The sequence below is a fragment of the Lactuca serriola genome, chromosome 8, assembly GCF_051521515.1.
Source record: "Lactuca serriola cultivar US96UC23 chromosome 8, Lser_US96UC23_V15, whole genome shotgun sequence".
In the NCBI taxonomy this organism is placed as follows: domain Eukaryota; kingdom Viridiplantae; phylum Streptophyta; class Magnoliopsida; order Asterales; family Asteraceae; genus Lactuca; species Lactuca serriola.
Window position 1 is genome coordinate 83,465,794 of NC_136415.1, and position 11,337 is coordinate 83,477,130.

The window sequence follows — 11,337 nt, forward strand, 5'->3', positions numbered from 1 at the left end:
GTTTGCGTGTTTACTATTACTGTGTTGTGATACTTTACATGACGTCCTCCGCCCCATAACGTTTCCGCCGTTCTCGGTTTTGGGGTGTGACAGATTGGCTTTAGGAACATGGGTTTTTTTTTTTCCATATTTGTTGCATGCTTCATAATACCATGGTAGATTCTGCCTTATATTAACAATGGAAACAACTAATAAAAACTTCATTTTATGTATCAAATAAAATGTAAAAGTGATTAAAATAAATTGTGCAAAAATAAAATGTAAAACATATCAAATGATGCAATATACCTTAAGTGGTTCGGTGATCTCACAAACTGTTTTTAATGGAAATTTGCCTGTAAAGTCATATATATATATATATATATATATATATATATATATATATATATATATATATATATATATATATATATATATATATATGAAGAGTACCTTTGAAGTGTACTTATTCTTTTTTCAGTTATACCAACATTGTCATGACATTTGAATATGTAATTAATGTTTAAATTAAATTCAAAAAATATTAGGATTTTTGTTACTTTAAGTTAAAATACATTATAAAAAAATAAAAAACATTTGGAAACTAACTTATTTTTAAAATCATTAATTTCGTAAATGTCAGAATTTATGAACAATTTCGTTACTTCAAAATGACTTTTAGCTTCACAAATTTCCGTAAAAAATGTATAACAAATTAATAAAAAGTATAGAAAAACAATAATTATAAACACACACACACACACATACATATATATATATATATATATATATATATATATATATATATATATATATATATATATATATAAAGAGTGAATACAAATCATTCCAAAATGTTTAGCTTCAAAAATTGCATCACTATAACAACACAATTAACCATCGGATTATTTTTTAGGTATTTTGACATTTGATATGCTTGACTTCCAAAAATAGTAATCTTCAGATGTACAGAACTAAATAAACAAAGAAATTAGTTATTAATATTAAATTATGATTAATTAAAGATAATAAAGAAATTAAAAAAATATAATCTCACTTTAGGTTGCTAATAGTGAGTTTTATATAATGCTTGGATGCTACAGGATTTGAAGTTTCAAGAGGCCTAAATGACACGATCTGTCCAATAACATCTACACAAGAGATAACACAAAATAAACTATTGCATTAATATTATAATATTTAAATAATAAAATGTATAACCAAGAACACAAGTGATAAAAAATGATTCAAATAAAATTTAATAACTAACCAAAGAATGTGTCTCGTGGGCATGTTTGTTCTACGATAGAACTAAAATCAACAAACATAAATCCATTCACCGGACCCGAGAAATCATCACATTTTTTAGGATGCTTTTCCAATCCAAAGTTAAGGTTTGTTTATGACCTGTATAACTAAAACCATCAGTAACAACATCCATATTGGGTTTTATAACTATATAATTTTCATCTTCCTTTAAAAGATGACGAAATCTGGAGAAATTCTGATTGAAGACACGAGCATGATATTGTGTACCCTGTTAAAAAAAATAAGAATTATTATTTTGTTGAAACATATGTAATATTGAATGAGGTATAAAAAATATATGAAATACAACAAACCTCCTCGTCCATCAGGATCATTTCAATTGAACAAACTTTATTATTTTTGATAAAGTTCCAAATTTTAAGCACCCGAACCTTGATATGTGATTTTTCATTTATCTACTCAATGTTATTTAGGTAAAATTTATTCCCTATATTCATTTTCTGCAAGAAAATTTAAACCATATAGAATTGTAAGCAAAAATAGTAACATTCATGACTGTACAGAACATCCTAACTAACGACTAAAACAGAGAAATTATACATCAGCACATGATAAAAACCAATAATTCATATGAAATAATTTTTCAGATTCAATAAATTTTTTTATAATAAAATGGAATACAAATAAACAGGAAAATAATATCTACCTGTAAAAAACGAATAACCAGCCTATTGGAGTATCTTTATACAAACTTCATAAGTAAAACAATGTACATAGAAAGTACAAAAATGTAATTTAGTCTAAAACTAACTAATTTTATAAACCTATAAATAAACTAAAGACTTGTATTTTCACTAAAGTTAGTCAAAAGATTGATACCAGTTTTTGGACGTATATATTTTATAAATATATACATAAACTAAAGAGTTGTATTTTATAAATATATTGCTAATTTTATAAATATATACATAAAACAACAATTATACCGGAAATGCCCTTGTAACTTCCAAATATAAAATGCCCCACTTCTTTTATTCTTTTTAATTATTTGATTGCATTTTTTGATATTACTTTTTTCCATATTTATTTTCCCTAATTTAACTGATGGCATTTTCGTAATTACAGTTTGAAAAAAGATGGCATTTTCCCTAAATTAAAAATCACACCAAAGAATATATTTAATAGGTATATATCTTTAAATATAAAATTAACATGAAAACGACAATTATAACGAAAATGCCCATGCAACTTCCTAATAGATAGCATAACAATTAGTAATGATAATGTAGATATTCTGAATTTGTATTGCGAAATGCTTTTTTTTTTTTTTTATAACACATTCATACATAAATAGACCAAGTAATAATAATTGACATCATAAACTAGGTTCACAGTAACAACAAAACAAAGTAAATGTAACAGCAAAACAAACAAAACATACTGTAATAGTTAAAGCTTTGGATCTGAACACGATTTTTTTTTTTATATTTATTTTTTTATTTTTATAAACAAAATCAAGTTCTCATGTTCATTAGGTTTTTCGTGTTTTTAACTGAAGAGGTAGAAGAAGAAGGTGATTAAGAAGAATAAGGAAAAGAAGAAGAAGAAGATCACTCATATAATGACAACATGACACTAACTGATAAATCAGATCATGAAGAGCATAGAAACATTGGTAATCTTGATTTGTGGTTGTTAATTCCAACGAAAAGAAGTCGATCATAACATAATTAAAGAAGCATGATATTTGAAAACACTAGCGTGATATTTGATTATTGAAGCGTTGCAGAATCAAGAAGAATAACGTTTGCAAAGATTTATATGGAGCAGAATGGTCAACACAAAAGAATCGTATAGATGGTATAATTGTATTGTATATATATTTCGGTATTTGATAAATTACTGCAAATTTTTTGGGATTTAATCACTGCAAATTATTTAATTTGCAATCAAAATAAACAAACTTCCAAATTAAATCGTGAATTTCGAATTTGAAATTTGAATAACCTATTTTTTCAAATTATTTCCATAACTTTTATTCATTTAAAATTATTGGTTGCATATTTTGAATGCAATTGTTTCCTCATTTTCCGGATTCATTGCATCTGTTTGATTTGATTTGGAGTAAATGACATTTATGTAAATAGAGATGAATAAAATGAGCGGGAAAACTCGATTTTGGGTATTGGAGATTGACAATTCTACTTATTTATTAGGATAGGAGATTGGAATGATTACTCAAAATTAATTATTTTAGCCCTAAATAACTAAATAATTCTGAAAATCTGCTTATTAAAATTTAAAACTGATTAAATACATTTAAACACATCTTAGTCATCAAAATAAAATCTGATATCATACATTACCGATAATATTCAAAATAACTAATAAATATAATTTTTATAAATCATCCAAACAATGAAACAGCAAAAGCTTTGAAAAGTAATACAAAACAATAGCGGAGAGTAGCGTAAAATTTGATTTTTGGGAATGGAATCCATGTGGGAGGGAAATGACAAGAACAAATAAACCCCCCCAAAATTTGCAAAATCCCGCCTAATTTTCTTACAGGTGGTGCTCAATCCAGAAAATATTCGCATCATCACGAAGCAAAAACCCAAAATCTTCTTCATTCTCTCTCCTCTATCACTTCCATCGCCGCTTCATATTTCCTTTTTCACTGTTTCAGCATACCGATGGTCTGAAATCCAGCTTCATATCAACTTTTATCATTGCGTCTTCATCCGGTTATCAGGTAAAATATTCACATTTGAGATTTTATTCACAGTTTATTTGTTATTTAATGTCGGAGCTGTGTTTGAATGGTCTTGAACCTTGAAGCGGGTAGGGTTTTGCTCTTTTAGTTACAAAGTGCCCGTTCACGATATTTGACGATCAAGCGATTCGATAGTTTAAATTCGTCGGTATTCGAGTCATCGTGCGTGCGATTTTTTGTCAAGATGACCTTCGATGTATGAATGAAGGCTTTATTTTGTCAGTGCATGCATTAATGTTATATAATTTTGTGTAGGGTTTCTAGTGATGCGATTTAGGTCGACTGAGATATCAAACTCGGAGAAAGCAGAATCTGATTTTTCTCTGGAGAATCGTGATGCCGTTGATGAAAATATGGGTTCATTGAACTGTGGTTTCGAGCCTTTGTTGGATGGAGTAGTCAAAAAGAGGGCAAAAGAGACCGAACATATGGTATGTGTAGATAAACCTGCTTATGATCTTGAAGTTGTCATGTGTAAGGTTGAAAAAAAGAGCATAACCATGGAGGATAAAAACGATAGCAGAGATGTGGATGACACATTACTACATTTGGGTTCAAAGGTGTTGGCTTCTACAGGAAATATTATTAAGTCCCGTGCAGAAAGAGAAATTGACGAGTGTGTTAAAGTTAAATGTGTTAAAGTTCCTTTTAAAGAAGGAAAATATTTGATGCCTGTGAATTCATATGAGCTGGATTCTAGTTTGAAAGAGGAAATAAAATCATCGCGTGTGGTATCAACTTATACTTGTCAGCCTAAGGTTTTAGCTCTTACTTCACCACATAAAAAAGCCATGGAATATAAAAAATGGTCTGCAAATGTGGAATCTGGGAGAAATGTTGATGCTGTTGCAAGTACCATTGATGAGGATGACAAAGCTAGTATTGGGATTAAAAAAGGTAAAAGGGGGAGGAAGAGGAAACCTTTGAAAAGTTCTGAATGTAATGGAGACATAAGGGGTAAAAAAGAGAAAGCTGAGAAGGGCGGGCCCCACCTAAGTGGTAGGGTGCTTCGGTCAAGGCCTATGACAAAGAGAGACAGGGTCAAGGTGGATGAGAGTGGGCTCTGTGAGAGTCTTGTTGGCTTCAAAAGAAAGATGGAAGCTGAATGTTTAGACCAAACTGAGCTCAAAGAAGTCAATGTAAACAGTCAACTGACTGGTCAACCACGGAAGAAGCAAAAACGTCGTGGAAGACCTCCTAAGGCACAAGGTGAATCCACATCTTTACATGTGACTGATGACGTGGCACTTTTCAAGAAATTAGAACGCAGGGGAAGACCACCTAAAGTGCAGGCAGGGGAGTTGACCAATTCAAAAAAGTCAAAGCTTGTGGTGGGCAAGAAAGACAACAATCAGTTGAAGGGTAAAAATGTCAAAAAGGGTCCCAAGATTGACAATGAGCATAAAGAAGATGAAGTATTAAACACCACTGGTGACAACAAACAAAAGTCGAAGAATTCTAAAAAAGACAATGATCACACAGGTGGTGAAAAGAGGCGAGAAATACAGCAGTCAGTGAGAGATCAAATAGTTAGTATTTTAATGAAGGCAGGATGGACAGTTGAGCATAGACCTAGGAAAGAAAGAACATACATGGACGCAGTATATGTTGATCTCAAAGGTGGGACCCACTGGTCTGTTACAAAAGCTTACTATTCTCTCAAAAAGAGAATCGAAAACGGTAAGGCTGATGATAAAGAAGTTTCCGCTTTTACCCCTATACCCGATGAGAAAATCAGTGTACTACTAAGGGTTGTTACAAAGGTCAGAAGCGATAAAGATAAGCAGAAAAAAAATAAGAAAAAGAAAAAGAAAAACAATAGTGACAAGGGTACAAGTGAGGCTGAAATAGTCATGAGTGGTGGAAGTGGAAGTGAAGCTCCAGTTAAGAAGAAGCTAAAAGATGGTAAAAAGAAGAAGCAAACACATAAATCTGATGTAAAATCGGGTAATAAATCATTAAAAAGGCAGCCAAAAGTAAGTCAGAAAAGTCAACAGAGCAGAAAGCCACAGCTTGTTGCTAGAAAATCCAGTAAGGGAAATGATGAAGATGATGATGGGTGTTTGATATACAGTGGGAAACGGAATCTTCTTTCATGGATGCTAGATTTAGGTGTTGTTATGCCAGGTGGCAAGTTACAGTATGGGGAAGGTAGAAAAAGAAACGGGTTGCTTGAGGGAAAAGTTACCCATGATGGGATTCATTGCAGTTGCTGTAATGAAACTGTGGACATATCAAGTTTCATATACCATGGTGGAGGAAAAGGGAAACTCAATCATACACTAAAAGATTTATATTTCCAGTCTGGATCTTCTTTTCTGAAGTGTCTCCTGGAATCTTGGAGGAAAGAAGAGGAGTCAAATACTATCAGATTTAATCTTGTTGATGTTGAAGGAGATGATCCTAATGATGACACGTGTAATATATGTGGAGATGGTGGTGATTTGATTTGTTGTGATGGTTGCCCTTCCACATTCCATCAAAGCTGCCTTGATATCCAAGTAACTATAAATCTATCATCACTTTTCTTGTTTTCAAAGTCTTTTAGTTTAATTAATGTCTTATTAATATGTTTGTTTTGTAGAACTTTCCTTCTGGTGTCTGGCATTGCCTATACTGTTGTTGCAAATTTTGTGGACTTGTTTCTCAAATGGATGATTCTCAAATGAGCTCATGCTGCTTGTGTGAGGAAAAATGTAAGCAATCATTGAAGATAATTTTATTTTTATCTTATATCATTCCTGTCTTCGTTAACCAATGTATCTTGCTAACAAGTTTATTTTTATTTTTTTTGATGTTAAAGTTCATGGGTTGTGTGTACAAGAAGAAGATGCTTTAAATCTTGATTCCAGTGGGCTGTCTTTCTGTGGGAGTAAATGCCAGGAGGTATGGAATCACTGTTTCCAGTCGGAATCGTATTTCATTAATATGTGATTAATACTTTGTTCATTGATAGCTCTTTGAACAACTAAAAACATATCTCGGGGTCAAATTTGAGCTTGAAGATGGATTTTCATGGACACTGCTTCAGCGTGCTGATGTCAGCCAAGATTCTATACTTGATGCTCCAGAAAAGATCGAATGCAATTCCAAATTGGCTGTTGCATTTTCTGTCATGGATGAGTGTTTTGTGCCAATTATGGATGAGAGAAGTGGAGTTAATATGATTCATGATGTTGTTTACAATTGTGGGTAAGTTCTAAATAATGAACTATAATTTTCTTGTATCTAAGTGGATGTAGTTTAAAAAGTAGCGTTATTTAATTTAAAATTTTTATTTCAGGTCAAACTTCAGGAGGTTGGATTATTCTGGATTCTTTACAGCAATTTTGGAGAGAGGTGATGAGATGATCTCAGCAGCGTCCATAAGGTTACTTTCTTTATAACTTTTTAAAATTTGTCTGAATTTTGTTCTAAAAATTTTATTAATGTTTTTCTTTTTTTTATTAACATTACAGGATCCATGGGAAACGTTTAGCAGAAATGCCTTTTATTGGAACTCGCCACATGTATAGGCGTCAAGGGATGTGTCGTCGCCTATTAGATGCCATTGAATCCGTATGTCTCTCTGTGATTAGCTCATGATCTTGATGTATAAATAATTAAGAATTACTCAATTCTTTTTTTTTTTTTTTTTTTTTTAAATAAATTCAGGCTCTTAGTTCTCTTGGTGTTGGAGAGCTGGTGATTCCTGCTATACCAGAACTTTATAAAACATGGACCACTGTGTTTGGATTCAAGCCCCTTACAAAACCAAAGAGGCAAACAATGAAGTCCATGAGCATGATTGTGTTTCCTGGAACAGACATTCTTTATAAACCTCTTCTCAACAACCACTTTGCTGATAAGAATCTTGGTCCAGCTGGCGGTAAGTTATCTTTTATGTGTAAATTCCAAGTTTTGGTTCAAGGGCAAAATGGTCTTTATGAAAAAATAACAGCCAAAAGTAACCCTGTCAAAGAGAGGGGCTTAACTTGGAACTAAACTTCTAAACCTTGCCATAAGGACCTTTTAGTAAAAAAAATCCTTTTTGAATTGTTTGATGTATCTACAAGGACTAAATTTGGAATGAAACCTTGCCATAGGGACCTTTTTTAGAAAATTTCCTTTCTTGATTGTAGCTAGAAGAAGTGACAAACTACATGGACCATTTCTGAGGTTTACTTTATCTAACATCTTTATTATTAATGAAATTTAAAAGAGATGAATAAATAAGGGGTTACCTGGTTGACCCAAAAGAACCTGTTTGACCTGTCAATTTACCATTCTACCCATCCAATGTGTCCATTTTGCCGCCTATACTTGTGGACCATGCTAATTTAATTCTAAATTTATATGTCTTGGACTAATTTTTGGCTACCATAATTAAAGAAACAGTGTCAAGTCCACTTACTTATGTGTTTAATTATTTGTTATGTAATTTCAGATGGCAAAGGTGTGGGATGTATCACCGTGGCAAATGACGATAATGCCCTTCACTCAGAAACCAAACCATCAAATACAATAATAGATTATGTGGTGAAAGAAGCTACGCCCTTAAGGTATGCTCAAAGATCTGAATCTGAAACACCACTATCAGAGGCTACAACTCCGTCATCATCTGCTACAAAGTCTGAACATGTTTCAAGTGATTCAGACGTTCAATCTTCTCAACATAAAGTGGCTGTTATAAAGAATACCTTTGACTTGAATCTTCAACCTTCTTCAAATGATTCTGATATACAGTCAAATGATCAAGATTCATTTGAATTATCAAACGCAAGGCCACAGTTTGACAACAATGGTTCCTGGTTTGATCCTACCTAACTAGCCTAAATCATAGGTACGTTCGTTTTTTTCTGCAACCTTAACCATAGGGTGGTTTTAATGATTGAATGGAATGGAAGTTGCAATATATAACTTATTTCCATTTTTGGAAATTTTAATACTTAAGTTTCTTTTAAGAAAAGCTTCATCATGTTTATTTTGGTGTTAATGATCTTTATTTTGTGTGATTTCATATTTGTAGACAGAAGTTCATTAGTTATAATTAAAATAATCAATAGAGTAAGAGTTAAGATTGTATAATTTACTTACACAGTTAATTCTTGTTACCATTAAGTTTATTAAGTAGTAAAAAGTCAGTTTGTTTTGGTATTTTTGGTTGTGGTATGAAATGTTGTAGTAGTAACTTGTGATTAAATAAAACTGTGCTTGTTACAGGTTGACTGTTGTAAAAATGGAAGGAGATGAATCAAGGTATGGATGCTTATTTATCAGACTCCATTGCCTTGATGATGATGATGATGATGATGCTATATATATAGATTATAGATGAGAGATGTGTAGTCTTTGTAAATACATCTTTTGTAGTGAAATTTTGGCTACTATGAAATCACACATAGCTAACTTTTGGCGCACAAGGTTTAACTTTTGTATGGTATGCAATGTAGTGATGTACCATTTTGAATCACTCCAATTAATCCAAGCAATGAATATCTTGGGGTTATTTTGTCTGTTGTAGAGATGCTTATGACTTGCTTATGATAACTTGGAAGTTTGATGTTTAAATTCTTCATTTACATGTCACATAGGTCCTAATTGTTACCCATGACAAATATGATCAGATAAGTTGTGTTGTATTATTTGACATGGACCAGACTGTATTACGAATGATATTATCAATGGACAAAAATTGCAATTTTTGTAAGTATTTGCCATTACAAGATTAAAATAAATCAATTGGTTGTGATCAGATGGTTTTGGTTTGTTAAAATGGATTGTAAAAATATAACTTTTACTTTTGATATGTAGTAAAAGTTTTGTAACATGGAACATTTACATGTGACTCTTAAAAGATGTTTGCTAAAATAGTGGAATAAGACCTTAGAGCTGGCATTTACTTTTTATGTATAAATTGTTAAATGATTTTTTCTGAAGTTTGGTTTGGAAAAATAATTCATCATGATTCGTTTTTACATTTTAAATATAATCACATTAGGATATTAATGCAGTTGCCAATAGTCTGGAAGTTAGCAAAGTAGACGTCCTCAAAGATAAATAGTATTTATAAGATTAAAAAAATGTATCTCTTTTGAGTTATAATATTATTTATGGCAAAAATGAAAAATGATATGTTCAAAGATGCGTTAATATTATCATTTTTTGAAAGTAGAGAATTTCAATACCTTTGCTCAACTTGGACTATATTTTATTACCAATTTGGAGTCAAATAGTTCGGTAAAAGAACTTTATTTTTCTTTCCCTCCAAGTGAAATACCGATGTGTTTAATGCATAAAAGCTATTGAGTTAGTATAGTATGGGATATCTAGGTGTAAAACCCATATATCATTGATTAAAAAAGAAATTAAATATTAAAGTGTAAGCAATAAATATTTTTTAAAATAAAACTTTGAAATAAGAAATAAAAAATGTATTAATTGCAACTTAATATTATATTTGTGACATTTAATACTTTACATATATAAATATATAAATATTATATGACTTTTTAATTTTAAAATTTGAAAAACCTAAGAAATTTACATGTGGATATTATTTATTTCAAAAAATATCACAAAATAATAAGTGTCAAAACTCATAAAAGATTGACATGTGGCAAAATGGATCTTCATTTATTATACTTGATCAACTATAATAAATGAAGATCCATTTTGCCACATGTCAATCTTTCATGAGTTTTGTCACCTGTCATTTTATCATATTTTAAAAATAAACTATAATAAATGAAGATCCATTTTGCTACATGTCAATCTTTCATGAGTTTTATCATCTGTCATTTTATCATATTTTTAAAATTAAATAATATCTACATATCAATTTATAGGGTTTTCTAATTTTTAAAATTAAAAAATCACATATTACTTATATATGTAAAGTATTAAATGTAATAAATATGATACTAATCGTAATTAATTCATTTTTTCTTTTATTATTTCAAAATTTTATTTTAGAAAATACTTGATGTTTAATTTTAACATTTAATTTTTTTAATCAACCCCATATAATACATGAGTTTTACACTAATAAGATTATTAAAGTTTTACATAATTTCTGTTTCTATCTAACATTGTTTACTTATTTATAAACGGTTATAGTAATACGATCACTTTATACTAAACATGAATTAGAATTAAACTGGATTTCAAAAAACCAATGATTTCTACCATAAAAACCCGAACCGATTTCTACCGAAATCATACAAGGCAAACAAATTTATTTTGACCCGTTATTAACATATCCGAGTATCCGACCCACTAATTGGTTTTCAATGAGTATATCATGCAGGCCCAGCCCACGTTGTCTTTTCAAA

At 30.6% G+C, this 11,337-nt stretch overlaps 1 protein-coding gene across 1 annotated transcript; it reads left to right on the plus strand.

Moving 5' to 3' along the window:
* Nucleotides 1–3,725: 3,725 nt before the first annotated feature.
* On the plus strand, nt 3,726–9,512 carry LOC145068738 (uncharacterized). The gene is made up of 10 exons (XM_079015742.1): nt 3,726–4,003; nt 4,280–6,525; nt 6,609–6,720; nt 6,828–6,910; nt 6,981–7,216; nt 7,308–7,394; nt 7,483–7,582; nt 7,679–7,892; nt 8,451–8,846; nt 9,227–9,512. The coding sequence occupies exons 2-9, from the start codon at nt 4,291–4,293 to the stop codon at nt 8,828–8,830; spliced, it is 3,447 nt and encodes a 1,148-aa protein (XP_078871868.1). The 5' UTR covers nt 3,726–4,003; nt 4,280–4,290; the 3' UTR covers nt 8,831–8,846; nt 9,227–9,512.
* Nucleotides 9,513–11,337: the final 1,825 nt, after the last annotated feature.